Source organism: Octopus bimaculoides, chromosome 4, assembly GCF_046866305.1.
Source record: "Octopus bimaculoides isolate indiv1 chromosome 4, ASM4686630v1, whole genome shotgun sequence".
Classification (NCBI taxonomy): domain Eukaryota; kingdom Metazoa; phylum Mollusca; class Cephalopoda; order Octopoda; family Octopodidae; genus Octopus; species Octopus bimaculoides.
The window spans coordinates 84,678,116-84,705,209 of record NC_142931.1 but is presented as its reverse complement, the minus strand read 5'-3'; the positions used below and the strand labels follow the sequence as shown (position 1 = coordinate 84,705,209).

General features: G+C 33.5%; 1 protein-coding gene across 18 annotated transcripts in view; it reads left to right on the top strand.

Moving 5' to 3' along the window:
• The window catches only part of LOC106870734 (DNA-binding protein RFX2), a 75,272-nt gene that overhangs the window by 44,422 nt on the left and 3,756 nt on the right, over positions 1-27,094 (top strand). For 9 of the 18 annotated variants that reach the window (XM_089350905.1, XM_089350896.1, XM_089350894.1 and 6 more), the window contains 11 exons: positions 3,491-3,569; positions 6,350-6,490; positions 6,924-7,105; positions 9,145-9,261; positions 10,079-10,313; positions 13,052-13,146; positions 14,053-14,207; positions 16,646-16,743; positions 19,172-19,321; positions 22,279-22,487; positions 26,688-26,850. In XM_089350905.1, the coding sequence (XP_089207031.1) occupies positions 3,491-3,569; positions 6,350-6,490; positions 6,924-7,105; positions 9,145-9,261; positions 10,079-10,313; positions 13,052-13,146; positions 14,053-14,207; positions 16,646-16,743; positions 19,172-19,321; positions 22,279-22,487; positions 26,688-26,850 (1,624 nt within the window). Of the gene's footprint in view, positions 1-3,490; positions 3,570-6,349; positions 6,503-6,923; positions 7,106-9,144; positions 9,262-10,078; positions 10,314-13,051; positions 13,147-14,052; positions 14,208-16,645; positions 16,744-19,171; positions 19,322-22,278; positions 22,488-26,687; positions 26,851-27,094 lie in introns of all 18 variants that reach the window. The other 9 variants (XM_089350902.1, XM_014916914.3, XM_014916910.3 and 6 more) reach the window with 1 other exon arrangement.

Genomic DNA, 27,094 nt, shown 5'->3' with positions numbered 1-27,094 from the left:
GTATGGATGAGTAACAGGAACAGAGAGACTTGCCTTGCAACCACTGTGTTGCACCTTGGAAAAATGTTCTTTCATAACAAATCAACCATTGGCTTATGCACAGGGTATGCAAAAAAGAATGTACACATATTTCATTCTCAAAATTTAATAGAATCTACAGGCAGAATTTCATTCTTTTTATGAACACCTATTTTCAAACTGATGACCATTCTGGTGCAGGCACTACTGATAACGCAAAGTAATGGAATCGCAATTATCAAGAAACATTTTGTTCAGTATTTGTGTACATTATTGTTTAATGGCTGCCCTCAATTTGTTGACTGTTGCCAGTTTTGTATTGCAAGCTTTATCTTTTTAAAGTTCTGTTGAATGTTTGGCATTACAAAGTGTTCTGCATGCATTTTATGATAGCACCAATACTAGAGAGGTTATCAAGTCCTGACAAGACAATACTAATGTGTTTCTTGACCCTATGTTCTCTGTTCAGACGTTAATCACATTACTGAGTGTGTTAGGTGCATTTTATTATAACACCAACACTAGTGAGGTTGCCTTGTATACCAAAGACAAAAGAGACAATGTGATCAATAGAGTTGAAGAAGATAGGGTGTTTACAAATGATGAAGTGGGGTAAGTATGAGAAAGAAGTAAGAGTGTGTTGAGGAAACAGTGATAAAGTTTTATATGTCCTTGATATTTTTGTATGTTTCCATTCTTTCTCCTCTCAGTTGTACATTAATATTTGATGTTTCTCATTGTTTGGTTATTGCATACATGCATGCATGCATACATAGTCACACATGCATGCATGTATATGTGTCTATCAAGTTATGCATATTTCATAAGTTACTAATACACTTTAACATTATTTTTATATTTCACCATTTCTGCACTATTTATTGAAAGATATAGCTTGTAACATTTAGTCAAATCTACCTGGATGATTACAAGCACTATCCCATACTTCACAGTTGGTTGGTTGGTTTGCTATTAAAAAAGACAAATATGTGCATAGGACACTTGTGATCTATTGTAGTATTGGTTATTTTTATAATTGTCTTATATTATTTTGCTAATTACTGACAGCAGAATTATACTTGCTTCCTATTTCTTATAAATGGTGGATGAAATGGCTTCATTAAGCAATAACTTCTGAAGTGGGGAAATATGTCTATGGTTAGATACTGACTCCTTGAGATTATGGATTGCAAAATTTTTACATTTCGTATACTATAACCAATTTCAGCATCAATAAAAATCAACTCTTTTATTTGAAGGAATAATTCTGCTGAAGCCGTTGATAAATTTATTATCTAGTTTGAAACAAGTAAAACTATATTCATTGAAACAACAGCCTTTGACAACCTGTTCGTGACTTTGTTAGTTCTCTTTGACAAATATCCAAATATTGTAAATATCCTATATCATTTGTAGAAGTGGTTTTAGAGAAGTTCTCTTATAAAGCTAACAAGCCTTTTACAGGATGCTTTACCTACAGTTGAGGTGGTAGAGTTTATTATGAGTTTATGGGTGGCCATAGTCTTTTGTTATTGCTTTTGGGACATTAACTTTAGTTGATGCTAAAACTCTTTGTGTGTGTCAAAAATGTTAAATATCTGTAGAGAAGGTTCTGCATAACCCAATAGTATTATCAACAGTATCATTTCATCAAATGCCTAAATTGAAATTTCTTTAGGGCACTGCAGATGGGTGAAATCAATGGTGGTTTATTGGTATTTGTTGGGATTTGTTTTTGATTCATGAAGGTATTATGAAAATGCAAAGTATTAAATCATACTCCAAACTATCTCAAAAACCTAGATCTATAAGTCTGTAGAATATTTGATTCTGTTGTTTCAGAATATCTGTATCACCACTATTTTTGACTCTTCAAATTGAATTACTTCCATGTTTGACTGTCCTTATTCAAAATTTAATAATGTGTTTTCATATTTTACCTGTTTCACTCATTGGACTGCAACTGTGTTTGAGCAGCACCTTGAAGGGTTTTAGTCAAACAAATCGACCCCATTTGCAAGACTTTGGTCGACCCGGGGCTATAGTAGTAGACACTAACCCAGGGTGCCACACAGTGAGACTGAACCTGGAACCACTTGGTTGGAAAACAAACTTCTTATCATATTTGACAAGCCTTCAAAATGTCAAGTATTCACTGACTCTAACTTCATCAAAATTACAACTGGCCAACTTATACAATCAACAAAACCTTGGCATTATCACTTGATATTGTAAGATTAAAATAGGCGACTCCTGTATTTAACAGTATTGTATATTTAACATTAAGAAAAGCAACTTCTCATTTTATCATTCATATACCTCTTCTCATTATTCACCTTTGTTCAGTGCTCTAAGCTCTGTTGATGATTTATTGTTGAAAAAGAAAATAACTCATTAGTTTCAAAGTGCTGATGATTGAAATATACCCTTACCACTACTTCCTAATTCAGTTTTTAATGGGAAGGCTAATACAGTTTCAACAAGCCAGTTATCTCAAGCTCCTGAATCAAAATAACACTGATGAAAACTGCAAACCTTTGGGCATATTATCTCTCTTAAGCAAATGATAAAAGATAATATAATTTTGGAAACTGATCATGAGGACATATGAATTCATCACAATTGCAACAAACAATCCTAAGAGATTAAGAAAAGCAACATAAATAAATGCCTGCCTGTTTGAATTATTACAGTATGTCCTAATGACTGCTTCTTGTTATATATTACATTGCTAATTACAATGTTCTTCTTTTGTTGTTCAGTTAATGTAGTATTAAATATTCCACAATTGTTTTGTTTAGCCCTAGACCAGCCCAGTTTGAGTAGACTTGCAATCAAATGCGTTCCTGCTATGACCATCCTGCCTTTTTTCTTATGTGCAGGATACCTTGATAACATTATCTAATGTGCTCTGTTTTAAGAAGAGATGGTCTGATTGAAAGGAATTTGACTGCTATTCATAGCAGGCCAAGTCATCATATAGAGACTCCTTCATTAGCTTGTATAGTTATTTTAACTACTTAATTCTAGACTCACATGAGATCACAAGAGTCTTTTGGGATATGTATACTCACTGCCTATTACAAAAGGTGGATGGAATCATTTCATCAGTCAACAATTTCTGAGGTAAGAAATACATCTAAGGTTGAATATTGACTCCTGAAGTTATGGATTACAATACTCAAACAATATGCAGATTTGCTTAGACTATCCCACCTAAGCTAGCATCCAAATCCAAGAAGAAAAAAAAGTAAAATATGCTTGTGTCTGCATAAGAAAAAAGAAGGTAAAATATGCTTGTGTCTGCCCTACATGATTACCTTCAGTTTCCCCACTGTGTTTTCATCTAGCATTTGATCTTAGATTTTATACATTGTTTTCATGCTTTCTTTTTGATAGCTTACATCTTGATCTGATCTTAACTGTGAATATTCAATAATTTCATATCTATTTTTCTCTCTAATGTGTTCAGGTCAGGTTATCAAGAATATACTCCTAACGCTATGTACTCTTCTGTTGGTGGAACATACTATCAAACTACTGGTAGCCAGGTAAGATAAAATTGTGTTACATTTCAAAAAGTAGTCCAAATGTCACTATTTGTTTTAGCTTCTCTACTTTTGTGTAAGAGTATACAAATCGACTAATACTTCATTGCAAATACTGTCTCTTATATATGTGTGTACTGTTTGTTATTCAGACCATTTTGAACCTACAATCATTGTTTTACCCACTACTGAGTCTGGTGTTCTAACCACTGGCCTAATTGTCCTGGACAACTATTAGTGTTGTCTTCAAGCTTAATTATTTATGTTCGTAATTTTTGTTATACCTGTATTTTTAATCAGCATTTAATTTATTTATCATGAAATGAGAGAAGTATAGATTGTCTAGCTGGTGAAATTTGGAGTGATGCCCTTGTCCAAGACTATTATTTATTTATCTTGTTAGCTTGGTTTGGAGAAATGGGTTGTGTCCCTGGCCTTGTCAGGTCTTTTGATACCAATACACTTGCAGTTGTTGATGTTCTTTAGCTGCATGTGAACAACTAGCACATGGAGGGCTGATATTCTGCTGGGGAAAGAATTAGAAATATAGTGTAGGATTGGGGACTCAACACAGTATGCATACCAAACAAATTTTTGTTTAGAAGTGGCACAACATTGAAGAACAGAGACTACTATAGTAGATGTAGAAAAGATAGTGAAGAGAAGGTATGTGTCAAAGATTGGAATGCCTTGATGAGTAGTTTGAAACCAGTCAGTCTGGATTTTTTCCTGGGATGCTGTCTAAAGTTCATATGAGGAGCTGCAGCATTGCCCCAGATCTGAGAGCTGCTCTCTATTGTAGGTCACACTGCAGCTTCAAAAAGACCAGTTGTTGAGAGCTAAAATATTATACGGCTCTAAAGAGAAAAGCCATTCTTTGGGGTACAATTTTTGCTGTGTTAAAATTTGAGATATCTGATAGAAGTGATCCAAGAGATGGATAGAGTCCACAGGCAGGCAATTTATGCATGAGAATACTTTGTCAATATTAAGCACAGCATTATTTTAAGTACAAAAATTTACTGGTAAGTAACAATGGGAGATCAGGTCCCTGATAATCTTTGAGAAAGAAGACGGTTTCAGTATGTTGGAGAAGGTGGTTGTTCATGACTATCTCCATTGCTTTTGAGAAGTAAAAGAGGTTACCTTTCTTGAATGAGACAATATATCAATTTTCCAAAGATTGGAATTGATTCCCAGAGAGAGAGGAGATTGGTTAAACAGTTTGGATTTTTTTTTATTACATATCAGTAAAGTACAAAAGAAAATAAATTGGTACATTATTTCTATATAAAACCATTCTCATTTAATTGAGACACATGGTATTCTATCATATAGTTTTGGTAAAGTTAATGTCTACTTTTCTATGCTTGCATTAGTCAGGCAGTTTGTTGAAGTAGATTTTCTATGACCCCCACCCCCTCCAATCTGTTTCCAAAGCAAGGTAATATTTTGCTCTTGGCCAGACTTTTTTTTTTTTTTCAGAAGATTGGAAATTAGTAATATAGCTTGTATGATAGTACTACTTGTTTACAATCATCACATAATATATATATATATATATGCACATCTGACTTCTTTCAGTTTCTGTATGCCAAATCTACTCACAAAACTTTAGTTGTCCTGAGGTTAATAGTAGAAAACATTTGCCCAAAGTACCACAAAGTGTGGCTGAACCTGAAACCACATGGTTAAGAAGCTAACTTCTTAACCTCTAGTATACTACAAGAAAGTTTATTTGACATTATAGCGTTTGTGTGTATGTTATTATATAGATGAAGACTAGTCCTTTAACTGTTATATTATATCACAGTATTTTCTCTTTCACACTGTTCTACTCAGTTTTCATTCAAATGAAGAACTCACTAACTAGTGAATCTTCTAGACTATTAAATAGTCATTAGTGTGATATTTAAAACACGAAAAAAAAATAATAAGGAAAACAGAGTTTTCCTGGCTTTTCATATAGATTAGCACTCTGTACCAAAATAACCAGTTACTCAAATGAAATGGAAGTGGTTATTTGGTTCTAGTTACAACACAAGATGCCTGTAGCATAGTTCAAACGTATGGGTTTTATGAGTAGTAGTTCAGGCTCACTATCACTCAAACACTGCATTTCTTGATCAAAATTCTGAAAAATATTGTTTAATGCCAGGTCAGACTTGATTTAGTATTCTAAAGATCAAAAGCATTTCATTACATTATCCAAAATGTCCTTTCTTTTTTAAGACTCCAGGGCATCATTTGAGAGGGTTTAGCTTCCTCATTATTTTATAAAGATGTCATTTGTGTGCATGTGTGAAAATCAGCTATTAATATTTCCTCTCTTTGTTATAAAACTCATTTCCAGTAGGATTAATGAAGACTTTTCAGACTTCATCTAAACATTTTCATGTTGATATACAAGTAATACAAATTGATTTTTTAAAGAAATACTAAACACCTAGCAATGATAGAGTGATTCAAGTAGAGTAAGTGTTCTGTTTACAGGCACTGATATCAAATGCATTAGAAGATGCTGAAAGGCATCAAACTCCAATCTGTGTGGTTATGAAACAAACTTCTTAACCACACTACAATTCCTACAACCTGTCAACTTAAGTTACTCAGTAACCATATCTGCCAAGATATTTTGTTTTCCTCTGTAGTTACATTTTGATGTTCTGTGTTTTTCATTGTATTTCATTTTAAGAAATGAACATTCTTTAATAAAGAAAAAGGAAACAACTTCAGTTTTCATTACTGATCATCCATATCAATGACATTTTCTATTTTCCTAGATGGCCACGAATATTGCCCATGTCCAGAGTATCCAAGGGCAAATCATAACTCAACATGCAGGCACCTATGTCATTCAGAGTAGTACGATGGATGGTGAAGGGGCTCCCCTCAGTCACACTACGAGAGCATCCCCAGCCACAGTAAGTTTTGCTGTTAGTATTCCGTTTGATTTCTAAGGTCTGCTTTCTCACTTTCCCTATATGTCTTAGGAAGAGCACCTGCACATTTCTTGGTATGTCATACTAAATTTTTCTGGGATTTTTTTTTTTTTTTCCATGCTTCTCCTATCTTCTGCTCCACAGGTTATTTTCTCTATTTCCAATATCTGTCATTTACAAAGTGATTAAATTTTCAGGATTAGGATAAAAAGACTTTCCAAATTTGCATGTGTTTGCATTAAGTGTAGATTTGGAAAGAGTTGAGTTTTCGTATGAGAATAGGTTTGGTTGGTTGCTCTATAATCTGTACTGTGTAAAATATGTGATATTTATCATAGCTATTTTTGTGAAATACAATTATCTTTACAATTTGTCTGTTCGTTGATAATAGATTAAACCTATTGTACTTATGCAGGTACAGTGGCTCCTAGACAACTATGAGACTGCTGAAGGTGTTAGTCTACCTCGGAGTACTTTATACAATCATTATTTGCGCCACTGTCAGGAACAAAACTTGGACCCCATGAATCCAGCCTCCTTTGGCAAATTAATACGTTCTGTCTTCATTGGCTTGAGAACTAGACGCTTAGGAACACGGTGAGTCCTTTATCTTGATTGTATACAGAATTGTGTCTTTTAAAAAATTTTTTAGAAATCATTCCAAAAGACAGAATTCCTTTCTTTTAACAAGAATCATTTTATTTTCATGGATATGAGTTAAATATATTGATCAATCAGGCTTCAGCTTTATGACTGTGCATGTGCTAGAGAGAGAGAGAGAGAGTCTTGTATATTAAGTATTTGTTGGGTCAGTTGCTGAGTGTTTTTTGTTTAAATCTAACCCACAAGTAAGTTAGTGAAACATTAGAAAGGTACTCCACAAGAGCAATACACCAAATATGCCATTTGTCCATTTGTTTCAAGCCTTACGTAGTTTGCAGTATAGCAGTGAGGAGACTTTGCATTGTTTATTGGAATAAAGGTAACCAAAGTGGACTCAGTTGGTATATGATAACATGTCAGAAATTTTATTGAGATTTAGCTATGATTATTTTGTGGTATTCCTATTTGAGTATGAATGTAAAATATAGGAGCATATTTGAGGATAGTTTTGAAAAAGAAATGGTAATTTGTGTGACCTGCAGCATATGACTCTCTCCAGCATAGGTTGAAGAATGGTCTACTTTAAGGGAATGTGCTTGCTCTCTTGCTTTTCAATATCTATACCAGTAATCAGCCAGAAAATAATCACTTGCACTAACTTTTGTATGCTCGTGATCTGGATGCTACTGCACATGATACAGATTTCTCAGTAGTAGAGGAAAAGCAAACACGTTGATCAGCTAACACCATGTACTAACTGCAATTAACTTGATGTGAAATATCCATTGTAGACACCCATTGAAAGCACTGTAAATATTCACTGTAATTAGGTGTCGCCCTTGACCCAGATCCAGAAAAGAGGCAAATGTGGGTGACATATTCTCAGCAAGTTTGCAAATATAAGATCTGATGCAAATCTTCAGACTTTGTATTCAGCTGCCCTGGTTCTGTGTTATGCCATAGTTAAGTACATGAACCAAGTATGGAAAAAATTCAATCTATACTAAAAAGTTAGATCCAGCTGTTGGCATATCTTGTTGATTGATCACAGGCTGCATTAGACTAACAAATACCAGCAACCTCCAGATTCTTGCATGCATAGCCCTACTAGTCAGTAGGTTAGAAACCAGTTTGAGAGAATGTCTACAGCATCAAATAAATAAACGGCTGTCTGTATTCAAATAAGCACCAGTTCAGAGTTATCTGAAGTCTTGGAAAAGATTTCTTAAATGTGCCACTTCCTTCTAGGTTAACAAACACTATAGCAAACAAGGTAATAACAACTCTGTGGGAAGAAGGAAACAACAGTTTTCCACCCTCAACAACAAATAGAGATAGTAGCTAGTGAGCACTATTTGTGTTCACTTGAAATTGTGAATGCAAACTGGGGAAAGTGAAATGACTGAGAATTGGATTTGGTAGAGTCCATGTGACAAAGCACAGAGAAGTGTAGAACAGTTGTTGCAATACACTCTAATACAAGAACCATGCACTTTTGTTGACCTTGCAAATGTACATTGAAGATGAAGAAATGTGTTTAGCTGAACAACATTTAACTGAATGTGAAGTGGGCTTCATAAGGAAAAAATGTCAGTATTATGAAAAGCTCTATGACCCTTTAGCATTCTTTAATTCATAAAAGAAGGTACTTGTAATTACACTGGTGTCTTTGGTGGAAAACTCATTTGGTCTGGAAAATTAAATCTAATTGATTCTTCTCAACAGGTGATTTGGAAAAAAAAAACACTAAATTATATAATATTCTAGTCTTTATATTTTTGTTAGTTTGAGAAAGGGTACAAAAATGCCCTTAGGGTTAAGAGGATAGGGAGAGTGGATAAGGTTGGTGCCGTTAATGTTTAAGTTATAGGTTTCCTCTGAAACATAGGCTGGAAGTGAGTTTCATGCTTTGAGTTCTTTTAATTCCATAATGTTTAACAAAGTCTGAAGTGAAATACTGTATTCATTAATGCTGAATAAATTTACTTATATATATATAATCTTAATATTTTATTTATGATATTTCTTTAAAGTGGTAACTCCAAGTACCATTATTATGGTATCCGCATCAAGGCCAACTCTCCTCTCAACCAGTTCACTGATGAGCAAACAATGGCCCTCCGACAACAGCCAATATATCATGGTAAAAAGTGAGTAAACTTCTTCTTTTAACCCTTCTCTTACTGGCTTACTAGAGAAACCCCAGTCCCATATTACCAACTCCCTAAATCCATCTAAAGTACAGTAAACTTGTGATCCTATAGGCTGTCACTCAAACTGCTAGAAATGGTGGCCTTTTGGCAGTATATTGTTATAAAAATATATGATTGCTCAACAATTATTCTATTTAGCATTAGTGATTTGATTTGTTGTTTCAATTAACCAACTATTGGGACGGCATTTTTACCAAATCTTAGATAATGCTACATTTAATTCATTGTTATTGTATTATTTTTCCCTTGATACACATATTAAAATATGAATATTTGTGGTATTCATCTCTTCTTTCTGGTAGAAAATGAGATGATTTTAGCGTGGTATTCACAAACTGAGAATCACTTAATGCAATGTAATCCTCTTTACAGTGATAGACTGGATACCTCCATGGCATCCTTTATTGTTAATAATCAACTGAATAAAAAAAGGCTCTTGTGCTTTGTTCAAAATTATTGTTCCCTTAGGATTTGAGTTCTTATTATACAATAACTAAGATATACTTAATGTTTCATGTACATTCCTATGCCATAGCATTGCAACTTTCAGTATGCTCTCTTACATAAATTTAGGTATTATGTGTGACACATCAAGTTTTGATTCCTAGCTGCAACTATTTCATTTTTATCATTCCTGCTGTTGTGAACATTACAAATTTTCTTGTTTTCTCTTCAATTCAGTCAAAGTAACTAATTTTGTGTTTGTGTGGGGAGGGTGTTTTTCTTTATTAAACATTTTCCTTTGTTTTCCCAGGATGCGGTTTGCCAACAATAAAGTGGAAGAGAATGATGGTATGTACAGCCATTATAACAGTGGTCATCAGGATAGTTCACAGACCCAACAGCAACATCACCAGCAGTTTCTTGGGGATGCCTCTGGAGCAATTCCCAACTTTGTTGAAGTTGACACGTCAGTCATGCCATTGCACGATGGCATTATGATGGACCATATAAGAACTTTTGAAAAAATTTACAGAGAACACGCTGAGGTAAATTTTTTGATTTTAAAGATAGTCACAATAACTGAATAATTTTCGATACACTTGTTGTTGTTACTACAAGTAAACACACGCATACATACATACACGCACACGTGCGCAAAAATGGGCTTCTCTCAGTTTCTGACTGTAATCTACTTACAAGATTTTGATTGATCCAGAGCTGCATTGAGGGCACTTGCCCTAATTGCCATACAGTGGGTCTTAACCCAAAACTATGTGTTTGGGATGCAAACTTCTCAACTTCATCAATCCCTGCACCCATTATGTTTCTGTAAAAGTTATAGTAGTTGTGAAAGTACATTGGTGTTTTATATTCTCAACCAGAGGAGATTATTTCGCTTCGTTTAAATTAATTAAAATTTGTTTTCTTAGCAGGAAAAGAAAGGAAAAAACTAGCTATAGTCAGTTGTTAGCAATTCTCATGAAAATTAATTTTGCAAAATTGATTCTAAATTCTTGAAATTATCTCCCCTCTTCGTTAACCGTTCCAAACAATTGCTGCTAGTTTTTTTTTTTCTTTCTTTTTCCATTCAAGAGGGAAATTTGCTTTAATTGAAAAGATGTTTGTGAATGTTGTTCAGTGCATCACCCCTTGTCCTAAATTATCTGAATTTTTTTTTTCTCAAACGCTAATATGAAATGTACAACATAGAAACACATGATATTAACAATTTACTCACTCACCAAATATCATATACTAAACAAAAACTGAAAGCATTGATGGTGTCACCCTAGCATGACTACACAGTCAGGTGACTTGTCCCAGTAAAACAGTAAAAAAATAAATGGAGGATAGATTTAACAGAAATAATATTGGACTTAGCTTCTTGTTAAAAGAATTTTATTTGCACTACTAATTTGTATGGATGTATCTAAAAATTAAAGCTTAGCAACTACCTTCTTATCATAGATTCTGTTTGCTCAGAACTGATATAGGGCTACACATGGTCCTACGAAGAAAAAATACTTTTATCTATTAACAAATACTCACTAATTTCTATTTTCCAGGCATGGAGCTATATTGGTTCAGGATGTTATTGATAGAATTAAGCCTAGTTAGTGTTCCCTCAAAGCTTTGTGCTCGTGCACAAGCACACATAAGGTTTTCAAGATGAAATCAAAAAATTTTTAATTGAAGATGTTTACTCACATTGATGCATACAAGTGTATTTCTACTCTCACCCACAGCAAGAAGTTATAGGGAATATTGAGTTCAATATATTTCTGTTGCATATTTTAAGTATTGTAAAGGATTTACGAATAACAAGTTTGACACTGGTGAGATTTGAACAGAGAACCTAAGTGATTTCATATAAATAATAATAAATGCATGATTGCATGAGTATCTAATTCATATAGATTAACATCATATTATATCATTCTGAGTAGTGTTCTGTACACATGCATTCCTTCATGCTGGCAAAAATTGAACTCAGCAAATGTTTAATTTTTAAAACTTATTCTCACAGATAGTTCATGAGATATTTTTTGTGCCAACTTACCAATTGTGAACGCTTCAAACAAAGTGTGTTGTTGCATGGTAACAAAACATGGGCCTTGAATACAGAGGGGTGTGAAGGTTTGAAAGAAATGAGATTAGCATACTCTACTTGGTGTGTAATGTTAGTATGGTTGACTGATGGAATACAATGAGCCCAGAGAATAACTGGATATAAGAGAAATTAGATGATTTTGCTTCTTTTAAAATTGACTGACTTGTACTAGAGTAAAGTTATTACATATGCATCAATTGAAATTTGTTCCTTAGCTGAAGAAAGAAAGCAAAAATCTAGCTATAGTTATTTGCAAAGGAGAAGACTGAGTTGCTGTGAACATGTGGTAGTAAAGACCAAAAGAGACTTGAGAAGTAGTGGAAGTTAATCTCAGGAGGTTGAACCTCACAAAGGAGATGTGAGTAGACTGCGACAAATAGTGAAATGTGTCAGAGATGAGCCATCCAACTCAAGCAAACATGGATGACTGATATAAACTTATACATTTACACAGTGAGCATCTGTCAGTTTCTCACTACCAATTTGCTTAACCCTTTGGCATTCGGATTCCTCTGTCAAATATAATGCCTATTTATTGATATTACTTTGAATTAATTATGCATTATCTCATAGCTATGAGATTTCATTAATGTAGTTATTTACTTTTAGAACGTCATAGGGTAGGTGTGAGAGGCTGGATCTGGCCAGTTTGAACATAAAACAGGTTGAATATTTGGGCCGGATAGGGCCAGTTTGAATACTAAAGGGTTAAGGTATTAGCCAACCTGAAGTTATGGTAGAAGACAGTTACCAAAAGTATCATACTATGAAGTGAAACTTGAAACCACATAGGTAGAAGCAAATTTTATTACATATTCACCAGAGTGAGCTGAGCTGTTTATCTAGATTTGAACTGGTGACTAATGGACCAGCCTTTTAATTTTCAGTCACAAAACTTGTAGTTTCTAAAGTTATTAGCTCATCTATTCTGTCTAAGGAAGTTCATCCAAAGATTATCTTAGTTGTTTAGCCTCAGGTCAGCTCTGATATATCATGCCTATATGATCAAAAGTGGTATCTAACCCTTTTTTAAGATGACAGTGGAGATCTCACTGCTTTCTATCTGATCAAACTATCTCAGAAGATTCAGTATTGGTCCCATGTGTAAATCTGATGGTTTGTGATGTAGTTTCTGTCTATATACATTTTACAGATATTCCTTTTTTATTTCAGGCTATTGTGGATGCAGTAGTGAATTTACAGTTTTCCTTGATAGAAGCTCTGTGGCAGGGTTTCTGGAGAAACCAAACACTAGAACAGCAGCAAAGGTAGCTTTGTTTTAATCTTTTAATCCTTGCCTGTCAGATTCGATTTTGTGTAGTGTATTGCAAGTGCCTATTTTTCTAAGAAATTTGGGTGTGATCTAAACACAGAAACTTGAAACAGAAAATCTAAATACCTTAAAACATTCAGCCTGACTATTTAACTTCTAGTGTCATGTGATGATTGCAGTTAGCTGACTGAGATACATGATTCTCATTGCCCTTCATTCTACTTACAGCAACTTTTATTTCTCTTACCTGCTAAGTTCTATAAATTGAACACTAAGAAGTGCTGGGTTCAGAATCTATTATGATTTCCTTTAAGAAAGTTTGCAATAGACAGAATGAATATGCCACGAAGGGTGTAGAGTTTTCAGGCCTTGCCATTTGTCTGAGAATGAAGAAAGGTGGAAAAGTTGTCCCTTATGCTAGAGGCAATCCTGATTTTACTCCTCTTTTATTTGTGAAAATAACAAGGGACAGCATAAGGAAGAATTAGGTAGGTAAATTAAAAGAAAAATAAACTAGTGAGAGAGAACATGCAAAAGAATAGGTGAATGTACCATTGAGAATTTTAATGAATTCTAGAAGGAAAAGATACACTTTATTTTGTAAATAAAGTTCGTATTTTGAATTTAATCTTGTAATGCTTATAAGTTACCGTGTATAAAAATAGAATGCTGGAGAAGTGCTCAGGTTAAACTCCCAGTAATCCATATCTAAACCCAATTTTGATTTCTAATTTTCCTATTTTACTTATATAATTTGTGCCCTTGAGAAATACATAAACCTTCATAACTTTTCATTTCTTTTGTATTATAAATTTAAAGCCTTCAGCCTGTGTAACCAAGTAATAAATAGTAGTGACTGAATTTGTTTCTTTAAATTCAATTTTCTCTTTTCATTACACAGCACTGACAATAATTATGAGAAAAGGCTTCCCAAAGATAAACTGTACACTATGTGTAAATATGAACCTTTGCAGAAGTATGTCCAAAGATCTGATTACGCATTTTATCAAGCTCTTGTTGAAGTTCTAATACCTGATGTTCTTCGACCGATACCCAGTAAGTACTGACAAAATATTTTTCACTCGCTGTCTATTAATTACTATATGTATACTAACTGCTTTAAACATAGTTGCAGGCGTGGCTGTGTGGTAAGAAGCATATCCGGAAAGTTTGCTGCAGGAAAATTCACCTCAGGATTTTTGGTTGTAGGAATGTTTACCGCAAGGCAAAAGATGAATTGCTCCCCTTGATATATAATTGTTTCAACAATAAGAAGGGGTAAAACAATTGCTTAACTCATTTAAAATTTCTTTATTCATTCGACAAAATCTTTTTGTGTAGCGAAAATTTTAAACGAGTTTAGAAATTGCTTTACCCCTTCTTGCTGGTTGAAACAATTATATACCAAGGGAAGCAATTCATCTTTTGTCTTGCAGCAAACTTTCCTACAACCTGTATGGTTGCTTCCTAACCACAAGGTTCCATGTTCAGTCCCTCTGCATGGCACCTTGGGCAAGTGTCTTCTACTATAGCCTCAGGCTGACCAAAGTCTTGAGTAGATTTGGTTGATAGAAACTGAAAGAAGCCTGTTATGTGTGTGTGTTTGTTCCCCACCACCGCTTGACAACCGGTGCTGGTGTGTTTACATCCCTGTAACTTAGCAGTTTGGCAAAAATACACTGATAGAATAAGTATCAGGCTATATAAAAAAAATTCTGCAAGGCAGTGTCCCAGCATGACTGCTGTCTAATGACAGAGACAAGTAAAAGTGTATTATTACATATTGAATGGCTAAATAGGTAAGTTCCTGAGCCATTGCTTTCCAGGAAGTATCAGTTTGTACTCTTATATACAAAGGATCTATAACTCTCATTTGTTTCAGTCACCTTTTATTAAGAAATTAATTCTTTGCCATTTTTGATGAATGAAATAAAGAGGATCAATAGGAAAGTAATTGATCTTACGTTCATATATTTGAAACAAAAAAGATAAAAGATAAAAAAACATACTGACTAGATATTTGGTCTGAATTTTACTGATATGGTATAACTGTGACTGAAGTTAGATGCTATACTATTGACCATGTAGTCTTAAACTCAAACCTTATTGCAGTTCATATTAAACATTATAAGTACAGAAAAGAGCAACAGGCCTGTTGATAGGACTTGGACTGAGTATATTTCATTTATCCAGTTGTGTGCGTGTAAATGTTAAATTGAGTTTATTATTTTAAAGCTAATTTAAGAATAACAATGGAACATTTACCAATTCAAGATCTCATTATTGAGGGTAGAGTGAAATTAAGTTTTGCTTAGCTGCTTATTTAGCGGTGCACATGCGTGTATAATATATTAGGCATCAATCATATTACTGATTAACCTGCCTTTCCGAATTCTCAAATTAGTGACTTGAAATTGTTTTTTTAAATATTGGACATTAGTAAATGAGCATATCTCATTAGCACTAATTTTCTGACAAATAATCTTGTTGGAATAAAATAAAACTGCAGAGGCAATTTGTAGTACCTGATTTGATAAAATGGATTCTTGTACGCTGTACAGTATAATCAGTAGGAAATGTAGCTGCTTGTTAAGCAAAACATATATGACCTGCCTGTTGCAGTTTTTCCATCCCAAATTGGTACATTAAATCATAATCTTAGCAGTTAATTCCTAACTTCCCACAATTATTGTGTAGTGTCTGTCAGCTAGGTACAATACTCTACTTGCTACAGTTATTGTATAGTGTCTATTGACAAAGCATATTAGTTTAGTTACCTAACCTAAACATCAGTATTCCCACTCGAATAGCAGAAAATATAGGTGTAGAAATAGTAAGTGGCCATGTTTAGAAAATACCTTCTCTGATAATGATTTCTAACACAGGTACAATGCCACAAATTGGGAAGTTAGCAATCAATTTAATTGATCCCTGTATTTTTGATTTGTTGTCAACTCAGGAAAGAGGAAAAGCAAAGTTAACCTTAGTAGAGTTTGAACTCAATATAAATTATGTAGCTTAATAGTGCAGAGAATTTTAACTGGTATTCTGCTAATGGTATGCCTGTAACTAAATACATATAGTTACACCTCTGCAGAAGCTAGTGTTAAAAATATTAAAGATAAATGTTTCTATTCTCCAAGAACTGGAGCTTAGCTCTGTGAAGTGGTCCTTGTAGTGTGAAGTTGGTGAAAGATTAATTTCCTCCTGAACAGGATATCAATTTGTGCAGATAATATCCTCAGGTAACCTGATACTTATTTTTGATAGAGAGGTAAATTAGATCAATGAAGAATAAGTATGTGCTCTCTCCAGAGACACAGTGAAATGTCTGCTGACTCCAATCATCTTATCCATGAAGCTGTATCACAGTTACCTTAGAAAGGGTGAATGCAAAAGTGAGAAAGACAAAGATGTGTAGAATAATATAAAAATATACATTATATCTACTGTACACATTGAAAGCTCAATTTTGTTTTCAAAACTTCTTTCAGGCTCTTTAACTCAGGCTATACGGAATTTTGCTAAAAGTTTAGAGAACTGGTTAAAAGGTGCAATGCATGGTGTTCCAGATGAAATGGTCAAAACTAAGGTATGATTATTTATATAGGTTTGTGTATATTCAGGACCAGATTTAAAGAGATCGAGGTCTCAAGCTGTGGGATCCTTATAGAAGACCACCTATACGGCAATTGTTCACAGAATGACGAAAATGATATCTAAAAGGAATTGATAATTATATAATAAAGCCAACAAGCTTATATTGAAAATGATTATTTTTATTTAATAATTTGTTAATAAGGTTATATAATTACTTAATATAAAATTATACTAAAATTGTAATGAACGAAAAAAAAGTCCCAATATTTTAAGAGGCCTTTAGCTGTAGCCAAACTAGCTTATCTCTAAACCTTGCCAATATGTATTAATCAGCCTTGTTGCCTAGCATTGAAGTTAGGTAAAAACATAAAATATGATCTCATATGTCTTAATGGTTCTGAGTTTGAGGATGATAATATATATATCATTTTGTTTTGTTTTTTGTCTTGCAAGTACTTGGTGACCCTGTCAGTGCAGGTGCCACCCAGTCCACACTGTAAAGTGGTTGGTGTTCAGAAGGGTATCCAGCTGTAAAAACCTTGCCAAAACTGATCTCACCTGTGCTTGTGCCACATAAAAAGTACTAAGTCCAATCTGCTGAGTGGTTGGTGGTGGGTAGGAGATCCAGCTGTAAAAATCCTGTCTAAACAGTCACAGAAGTCTGGTGCAGGCTTCTGCCTGCCCAGCTCTTGTCAAACCATCCCAGCATGGAAGGCAGATGTTAAATGATGATGATGGTATATATATATTTATATATATATATATATGCATGTATAAAAATAAGCAACAAGGATATCCAGAGGTAATGCAGTACGATCATTTCACGTAACTCAATTTAATTGAACAATGCAACTAATACATCAGTTTAAATGCAGAGCAATCCTCAGCTGCACAAAGACATAGAACTTAATTAAATTAAAACAGATGGGCACATAAGTATAATTTTATTTATATGTGTATATATATATAAAGTTTGCACATTCTAAAGAGATGAACTGCCAGCCTTTGTATATATAAGCATAACTCAGAGATGCCATCTTTGTGAAAAACAATAATTAAGTTACATTAGAAAACTAACTAAAGTAATTATTCAGTGAACAACAACCAATATTAAGTGTGGCTTATAATGTTTTATTTTGGTAAGTATGGAAGACAATTCTGAAAAAGTTTTGATCTTGTTATGACCTCATCAGCAAAGTATAATTTCTGCCCTTCATATCTATCAAAATCGTTAAAAGGATGTTAATCTGACTAATATTGATTTTCCCTGCTGTTTTATTTCAGTTCAGTTTTTTAATGTTCCTTGCTTTAAATATGTTAACACTAAATTCCTACTTAATTTCTATATTGAGTGAGTCTTTTCTAAAAGTATTGTTTAGCCCTATGTCAACCCTGTTTGACCAGACATGATTAATGATGCTCTACTTGGAACCAGTCTTTTTTGAGACAGTGGGGTGTGATTTGAAACAAACTTAGCTGCTGTTTCTACCAAGTTGAATGACTAAGTAGAAGCTTTTTTCATTAGTTTTCTGAAGCTATAGCTACGTTTTGTATGTTGAGATTGTGGTTGTTGTTTTCATTTGACCCACTTTCATGTCCTTTCTTGCATAATATACCCAAAGAATATTTTATCCAGGATATTTGACATAGAATCCAAAACACAAACACAGAAAATTCAGCAAAGCAAAAGTGGTTAAATAATTTCAAATAGTATAAATCTACTACTTAAATTGGTCACATCTTGTTGCATACTGTAGGATGGTACATAAGTGCTTAATAGGTGGAAATTTTTGTGACTACATGGATCTCCAACTTAGACCAAAGCTGTCTGTAGAGACATCAGAATGTACTTTGCATGTTATTGGTCTCTATGTTGTCTTTACACTGGCCTGTGGCAGTGGAGGTAGCTCCAAGATACTGATCAACTTCTTCCAGAATCTCACTATCGAATATGACAGGGACCTTTAAAAAAGTAAGATGTAAAAAGTAATGTAATATTTGTTGATTTTCATGCCAATATTGTGTGACCATGTTCAGAGGCTGATTGGATGTTTACATAGTTATCTGAAGTATCAATATAGTTGAAATCAGTGAAACTCCTTTATAAATTCACACCCATAGCTTTCTTGTAGGTAGGAAAAGCAATACAATTGAAAACTTCCTCAAACAAAAAGGTGGTGGGGACAGATTCTTTGTTAAGATGTTATAATTTGGTTGGTTGAGATAGTTGACTGCTCTGAATGACTTCTTCCTGTTCTAACATTAGTAAAATGGGAAAAAAATTATTTCACTCCATAAGTAACGTGTCATTGCCAGGAATATGGCACAAATGGTTTTCTTTTTTTTTATTTCTTATGTTGCAAATTTCAACAAAATATGGTTTTGAATGTATTTTAATTTACTTAATATATATCTTGCAGGTTGGTGCAGTAAGTGCTTTTGCACAGACACTGCGTCGATATACATCATTAAATCATCTTGCACAAGCAGCTCGTGCTGTACTTCAAAACACATCACAGATTAATCAAATGTTAACAGATTTAAATCGAGTCGATTTTGCTAATGTTCAGGTAAGTTTTGTCTTTTTTTCCTCTCTCTCTCTCTCTCTCTCTCTCTTTTGTGGTAGTTGGGGTACATTTTGTATTGCCAGTTGTAAATAAGCTTCTTATGTTCAGGTAAGTTTTGTCTTTTTGGGGTTCAAATATACATTTAAATAACAATGGGTACTCTCGGCCGGGTTAGTCTTATGAACCAAAAAAATTTTCGGCCGGCTACGGCCGGGTTAGTAACGAAAGGGTTAAGGTGACCTGTGTATAGTTGAGAGTTTTGGTACCTTTAATCAAAATACGCTATTTTGGTAATAATTTCAATACCTTTGTAGTTTATATATATTTACATCTATTTTGTAGCAAAAGTTATATTCTTACATTTGTATATTTTTCAGAAACATTATTTTTGTATTAGGTCATTAGAATGCAGACCTTCTTTTGGAAACATCATCACTAAATCTATAGTTCATAAAAAAAAAAAGTTGCTTGTTCCACTTCACATCACATCATATGAGCAGTTCAATTATTGCAAAACAAATAATGTATGTAATAAGTGTGTTTGATGTGGGATATTTTTTTGTTGTTTTACCTTAGATGAAACTGCATATTGCAATGTTTTAGAGCTTCAACTAGGAGAACAGTAAATATAAGATGATAGCAGATATTATAAAAGATCACTTATGAGTCTTCAACCCCGTGTATCTATCACTTGCCTACAATTGCATTATTGATTACACTACAGAGTGCCCATCACTCTTTCTTGTCAAATTAGATCCTATAAATAATCTGTTCTCTATTGCTTTTCACTGTTAATCTTATTCACTTAGTACTAGCAGGTTTATAGCTTCTGTTTTTAAGTTGGGAAACATATCCAAAACCATTTTCAAGTTTTTTACTCTTGTAATTTAAGCTTTTAATTTCTTTAATTATGATGTTAAAATATTTTTATCTTTGTAAATTTTGAAAATAGAATATTTTGTGAAATGAAACTGCATATACAAAAATTAATTTCATAGAAAGTTATCAAGCATCCCATTCTGAAAAATACAGTCTTCCAACAAGTAGTTGAGGGAGTCATTCATTGGGTGCTTTCCTTTTCTGATGTTGACATTCACAGTACACTCTTTTGCTATCATTAATCTTTTCTATTTTATGAAGATTGGTTGAATTCAGAAGGATAACAACGATGATGAATTTTTAATCCTATACTAATTCAGTGAAATATAAAATTATTTAAATTTTGATTAAATATCATTATATATTATGAGTTATTAGCCAATATTCAATTGGGTATCTAACAGAGTTGTAGGATAGAACATCAAAGAAGAATTATGTATATGGTTGGATTTTCGACTGAACACGAGTGCATATAAAATAGGTATATGTCAAGGTATATACTTACAGAAGTTTATTAAAATGTTTGAAGTAAACTAGAAAATGAAATAAATTCATTTATACTATATTTATTAAAAAATAAGTTACATATATTTGAGAACTTATCACTCCCCTTACAGGTAAATTACAAAACTGGAAAATAATGTATTTTATAAAATAGAATTATGCATACAAAATAAAACTAGTATTTCTTTCGTGAAATTTATTAAAAATCCCACTCTGCAGAATCCACTAGGTTCTTTTCTGTTTCATAAAAATTGCGTGTATTCAGAGACATCCTCTGGCCAGTTTTCTACATTTCTCACAACAGTTATTTTCCTTGAATAACTCTGCTTTCAGTGAAGTTGCAAAATTCTCAATAAGTTTAACCTAAGTGAAATACCAGTCATTTAGCTTTGTTTATGGTATAGAAGTGATCATTTCCAAACAACATGCTGACTTGCACTATTGTCTTTTGTTCTCATATAAAATTAAACCTACAACAGTACCCAGATCTTTCATACAGTTCATTTTATTGGCTTGCCTGACATATCCAGCCTTTATACCTCATCATCCTTTTGCCTATGACACTTTCCATTAACTTTTAATAGAACTTAAATGCCATTTATACACTGTCCTGGTGTACTGTTTGTTGGTGTCTCATAAATGAAAATACACAGGTTTAAAAACCAGGTTTGGGTCATAATAATGAAGACTTGTCACTAGAGGGTCATATGTGCTCCAATAATTGGTAATCTTAGATAGCTTCCTTATGCTCATTATTTATGGCAAAAAAATGCCTGAGTTTTGTCAAGGTATGTAAGGGACCATTGTTTTTCCCATTCTCTATATTGTGTAGCAGCTAGTCTTTACACACTTAAATTGGGACAAACAAGTGGTATAAGTTAAAGGGATTTTAAGTCTACCAAGTGGTTATGTTTGTTGCATTTTTCATTTGCTGCAGCTGCTTCTTCCTTCATAAAAAACTTTCAAAATCCTAATTGCTACCGCTAAATCTGAAATTAGTATCCGTTAAGAAAATGTGAAAAAAATAAAACAGATGTGGGAAAATAGCCATAATATGCAGGCTACACAAAATATAATAATGTCAGACCATGTACAACAAGTAATAATCTCGTGAAATCATGTTATCATTAATATAGTAAAGAGATTTACAGTCACATTTTGATTTAACCCTTTAGCATTCAGACTATTATGTCAAATGTCGTGTTTATTCATATTGTTTTGAATTAATCATGAATTATCTTGTTTCAAGACCTCAATAATGTTACTGTTTATTTTTAGAATGACATTTTATAATAGATGTGAGAAGCTGGATATAGCCACCTTGAATGCTAAAGTGTTAAATAAGAATAGGTTGATTTGGACTGATTGCTTTGTATTTTGCATGTTTTTATTTTTGTCCTTTTTTTTACCCTAATATTTATAATGCTTGAATTTCTTTTTAAATCAATATTATAATGTTTAATTTGCTTCATCCATTGCCCAAAAGAAAACCAATCTCAACTGTGATATGTTGTTTTCATTGGGTTCTTTTTGGATGAAGTTTAAATTTACTTTAAATTTACTTTGTTTGCTTGTAGGAACAAGCTTCATGGGTGTGTCAGTGTGAAGATGCTATGGTCCATCAGCTGGAACAGGACTTCAAGAAAACTCTCCAGTCACAGAATTCCCTAGAGCAGTGGGCTGTATGGCTTGAAGGAGTTGTCAACCAGATCTTAAAGCCACATGAAGGCAGTGCTAATTTTCCAAAAGCTGCAAGACAGTTTTTATTGAAATGGTCATTCTATAGGTACCTGGACTATATTTTATTTATTTATTTTACATGTATAAACTCTGCAATTTCATTTGGATAGACTGTATGGTAATTTCCCTTCACTTTCATGTTAATTATCAATAATATCTTGTATCTCCAAAAGCACTCACTCTCAGAAATCTGGACTCTCAGAACTATAGGAATGTAATAAATCACTACGAATTCAGTATGAATTCTGTAAAATGAGTTTACTTTGAAGATCTGTTTCTTGTGCATCAAACACTTGGGTGCCTGATGTATGCAATCAGACCCATCCATTGGTTTCCTTTCTTTTCTGCCATGTCCTTCCTGTAGCTATTTGGGCTCTTGACCTTCTGTGACTAACTTCAAAAAAACTTCTCAAAAAACGTACTACCAGTGCTCCCTTTTTACCTTGGCAAATTTTACCAAATGCAAAATTTTTACCCTTGACATTCAAAAATGTTTCACTATATTTTTCAATGAGGTTTTTATTATAAAGTAGTTCAGAGCATATAGGGATTTATGGGAAAGAATTTTTCCAAGGGGGGTGGAGAGAGGAGTTTCGGAAAATTCACACAATTTGACTTTTTTCCTCTCATAACTTTCAGGAAGAAAATGTATACAAATCCCCTTCAAACAGCGTAGATTATGATTATAAAGAAATTTTGGGGGGAAATTTTTCAGGGATTTTCCCCCCTTTTTTTTTTAAAGCCACAGCCTTCAAAATGATGGGGTTTGGGTGTGGGGGGCATCTTTGTATGAAAAAGTTTTGAAAACTTTTTTTTTTACACCCCACTCCCTCATGATCCCATTCCGGACCTACTTTGGCCAATCTTTTTTTTTTTTTTTTTTTTTTTTTGGCACTTCAAAACCATGAGAAGAGCATTTTTGGTAAAAAAAAATAATAAAAAATTGTCAATATTTTCAGAGGGAAAATTGAGGGTGATTTGGCTGTTGTTTCTAGCACATCCAAAGACAACCTTCCTCGTTTCTTTATCATTCTTGCATGTATTGATGTTTTTCAATATTTTTTCCCCCCATAAATACATTTATATGCTATTTAAAAGGAAAATTTGAAAAATTAAGAATTTTTTGCAGCCCCACTCCCTGCCCCCAATTGTTTCTGTTTAGAAATTAAAATATTGGAGAGCCTGAAAAGGTCATTGCTGGCATTTATCCACAGTGATTTTAAAAAATGGCAGAGATGTTCTTGCATAGCAAGTGACTTGATCTGAGATCATGTGCTGAAACAAAAACAGTTGCAGCATGGAAGAAGTTTGTAAGCCATTCAGGAAAACACAAAAACTATTAGTTTCATGGCACTATTTAAATACAGAGGTCCTGATACAGCTATGTAATGATATGAAGGGGAGGGTTAGTTTTTAGAGTTGGTTAGGGTTAGGGCGCCATTACACGTCCACACAGCGTACATTTAAAATATTTTGTACATAACACCTGTATTTAAGTTATACCATTAAGGGACCTCTGTATTTAAGTATTACCAGTTTCACTTCAACATTAAAATTTCATTTGTGTCAAAATATTTTTGCCGCTTTGAAACCACAACCTGTTCACTGATAAAACTTCGCAAAGCGATGCAGCACAAAGTTTTGTCAGCGCACACACACACATATTCATTGCCTTTCATTTGTGTGTATGCGTATCTATGTGTGTGTATTGGTGTGTGTGTCACTATTGAAGTCGCTCGTGCAACCTGTTTGTGTATATATTGGCTTAGTGGTATAGAATAATTGGAGACTGTGAATAAGGTGCAAGTTTTGAGTACTTGTCAGTAACTTTTTTTTTCTCTCTTCGTCTTTTAATAGTAATTACCCAACTTTCTCGACTCTTCTCACAGTTATCTTGCCTTCAAAAATTATGACTATTTAAAAAAAATTTTCATTCAATAGAGATGTTTTTACATTACGTATACATTAATAAAATAAACTGTCGGTTTTCCAAATAATGAATTAAAACTTAAAAGACAAAATGAGAGGCTTTACAAATGAAAATGGAATACTCCCAGTTAATGCAATAAATATTTAAATCTGTGAAGAATTGGACGTAGTGAATGAAATGAATACTTAAATTTGTGAGAAATTGGAGTTCAAAAACTTCAATCATCATCATCATCATCATCGTTTAACGTCCGCTTTCCATGCTAGCATGGGTTGGACGATTTGACTGAGGACTGGTGAAACTGGATGGCAACACCAGGCTCCAGTCTGATTTGGCAGAGTTTCTACAGCTGGATGCCCTTCCTAACACCAACCACTCAGAAATTCGAAATCATAGGAAATTTCATAGGACATGAATTTATAGAAATATTTCCAGACAGTTAACCCTTTAATAATTGCTTTCTTTTAGTAATTGTTATATACCTAATTAATAAGCAACTTTCTCCATTATAGTATATATATATATGTGAATCTTCAAAACATTCTCAAATAGTTTTAAGTTTTTGTCTACATTGTGACAAAAACTACAGAAATCCCAGATTCTAAATAAGAATAAAATTTTTTCATACTTTTAACTTTATTTTGGAGATGAAAGATATTTTAATAATTACTTTCTTTGAGTAACTAGAACATTACCGATCTTTTATTGGGTATCAGCATCATCATTTATTGTCCATAATTTCATGGTGCTTTATACAGAATAATGAAATGTCTAATTTTCAAAATAAAAATATTTGTTCAATTAAAATAAAATTAAAACAAATTTCTTATTTGTATATTTACAATATATATATATGTATGTATATTTGTGATAAGTATGATATCAATAGCGATAATACTATTTAACTATCTGATGCTTCCCATATAAACTTTCTACTTGGTATAATAGTAACCAATGAAGCTGAAGTCAAGATCGGAGTTATCTCCCTTAAGTGACAACCAAAAAGATCGACTGAGGCAGTTACCTGTGTAAATAAAAACATTTTGCCCTTGATTCAGAAGTAACAGTTTCTTGTTAGAATCCTGCCTTTGATTAATTGCACATGTAGCAAAAAGACACCTGATGGCAATCATAGATCACACCAATTCAGCATAGTGTAACTAAATATTAAAAATATTTATAATCTGAAATCCTAAAATCCTATTAACAACTCATCTGAGACATTTAATCCCAGTCCCAGTATGTACGTACATGCATGCATGCTTCTTTTAGTTTCCGTCTACCAGATCCACTCACAGGGCTTTGATAAGCTCAGAACTATAGCAGAAGGCACTTGCCCAAGGTACTATGCAGTGGCACTGAACAACAGGACCATGTGGTGGGAAGCAGACTTATTACCCCACAGCTGATGAACAGTAAATAGTATCATCAGTTACAGGTTTCCAATGAGCCAATTATTGATTCACTGCATTTTTTGACAGTGGGGGTTATATGGACGTATCTGTGTAGCTTGAAAAATATCACATGAAACTGAAAAGTATTGATTTCTTTACCAGTGTTGTACATTCATTAGCAAAAGTTTATATGCACATACATATTTTCTTCAAATAAACATGCATTATTCATTACTAGCTGTCGAAAAATCCTGTCCTTATTTGTTTTTCAAATTCAGTAGCCCTATGATATTACCCATCCAATAAATAAATCATATGGTTTAACCTTTCGTAAATAGGATTAGCCTTTAACTGTTGATAACTCAACAAACTTAAGCACAGGCATGGCTGTGTGATAAGAAGCAAGCTTCTTGCCACATGGTTCTGGGTTCAGTCCCACTCTGTGGCACCTTGGGTGTCTTCTACTATAGTTAGTCTCAGGCCAACCAAAGCATTGTGAGTAGATTTAATCAATGGAAACTGGAAGTGGCCCATTGTATATATATTATGTGTGTTTGTCCCCCACCTTCACTTAACAACCAGTGTTGGTGCATTCAGATCCTCTGAACTTAGCAGTTCAGCGAAAGAGAGACCGATAAAATAAGTACCTGCCTTAGCAAAAAAATTAAGTGTTGGGGTCAATTCATTCAACTAAAAATTCTTCAAGGCAGTGCCTCAGCATGGCCGCAGTCTAATGACTGAAACAAGTAAGATAAAAGAAACTTTTCTAGATCATTGCATCTTGTCACCTAGGAGACAAAACTAGCATATTAGCTATTCTGGGGTTAAAGACAAAACTCTAAGCTATTGTAGATTGCCAGTTTTGTTTCTTTTCTTTTTATGAAAGTCATTTTAATGTTGTATCTGTTTTAATTATTTGTAGTTCAATGGTTATTCGAGATTTGACTTTGCGGAGTGCTGCCAGCTTTGGTTCCTTCCACCTCATACGGCTCCTATACGATGAATATATGTTCTATTTAGTAGAGCACAAAGTAGCTGCAGCCACAGATGAGACCCCTATTGCTGTGATGGGAAAAGTCAGACAGGTAACTATTCACTCCATTCAGTAATCATTTCTAATATTGTCTTTCCTCCTCCTCCTTTTTCTCTCTTTTGGGGTTTTGTTGCTCCAAACCATACATATTGATCTAATAAGAAAATATAAAAACTTTTTAATGAAAGAAATCAAGCTCAAACACAGTTGTTTTTATTATAACATACTTGTTTCTTTCTCTCTGGGAATTTTTTTGTTATTTTAAAGCTCATATAGCAGTTAGTAACTCAGCCCTT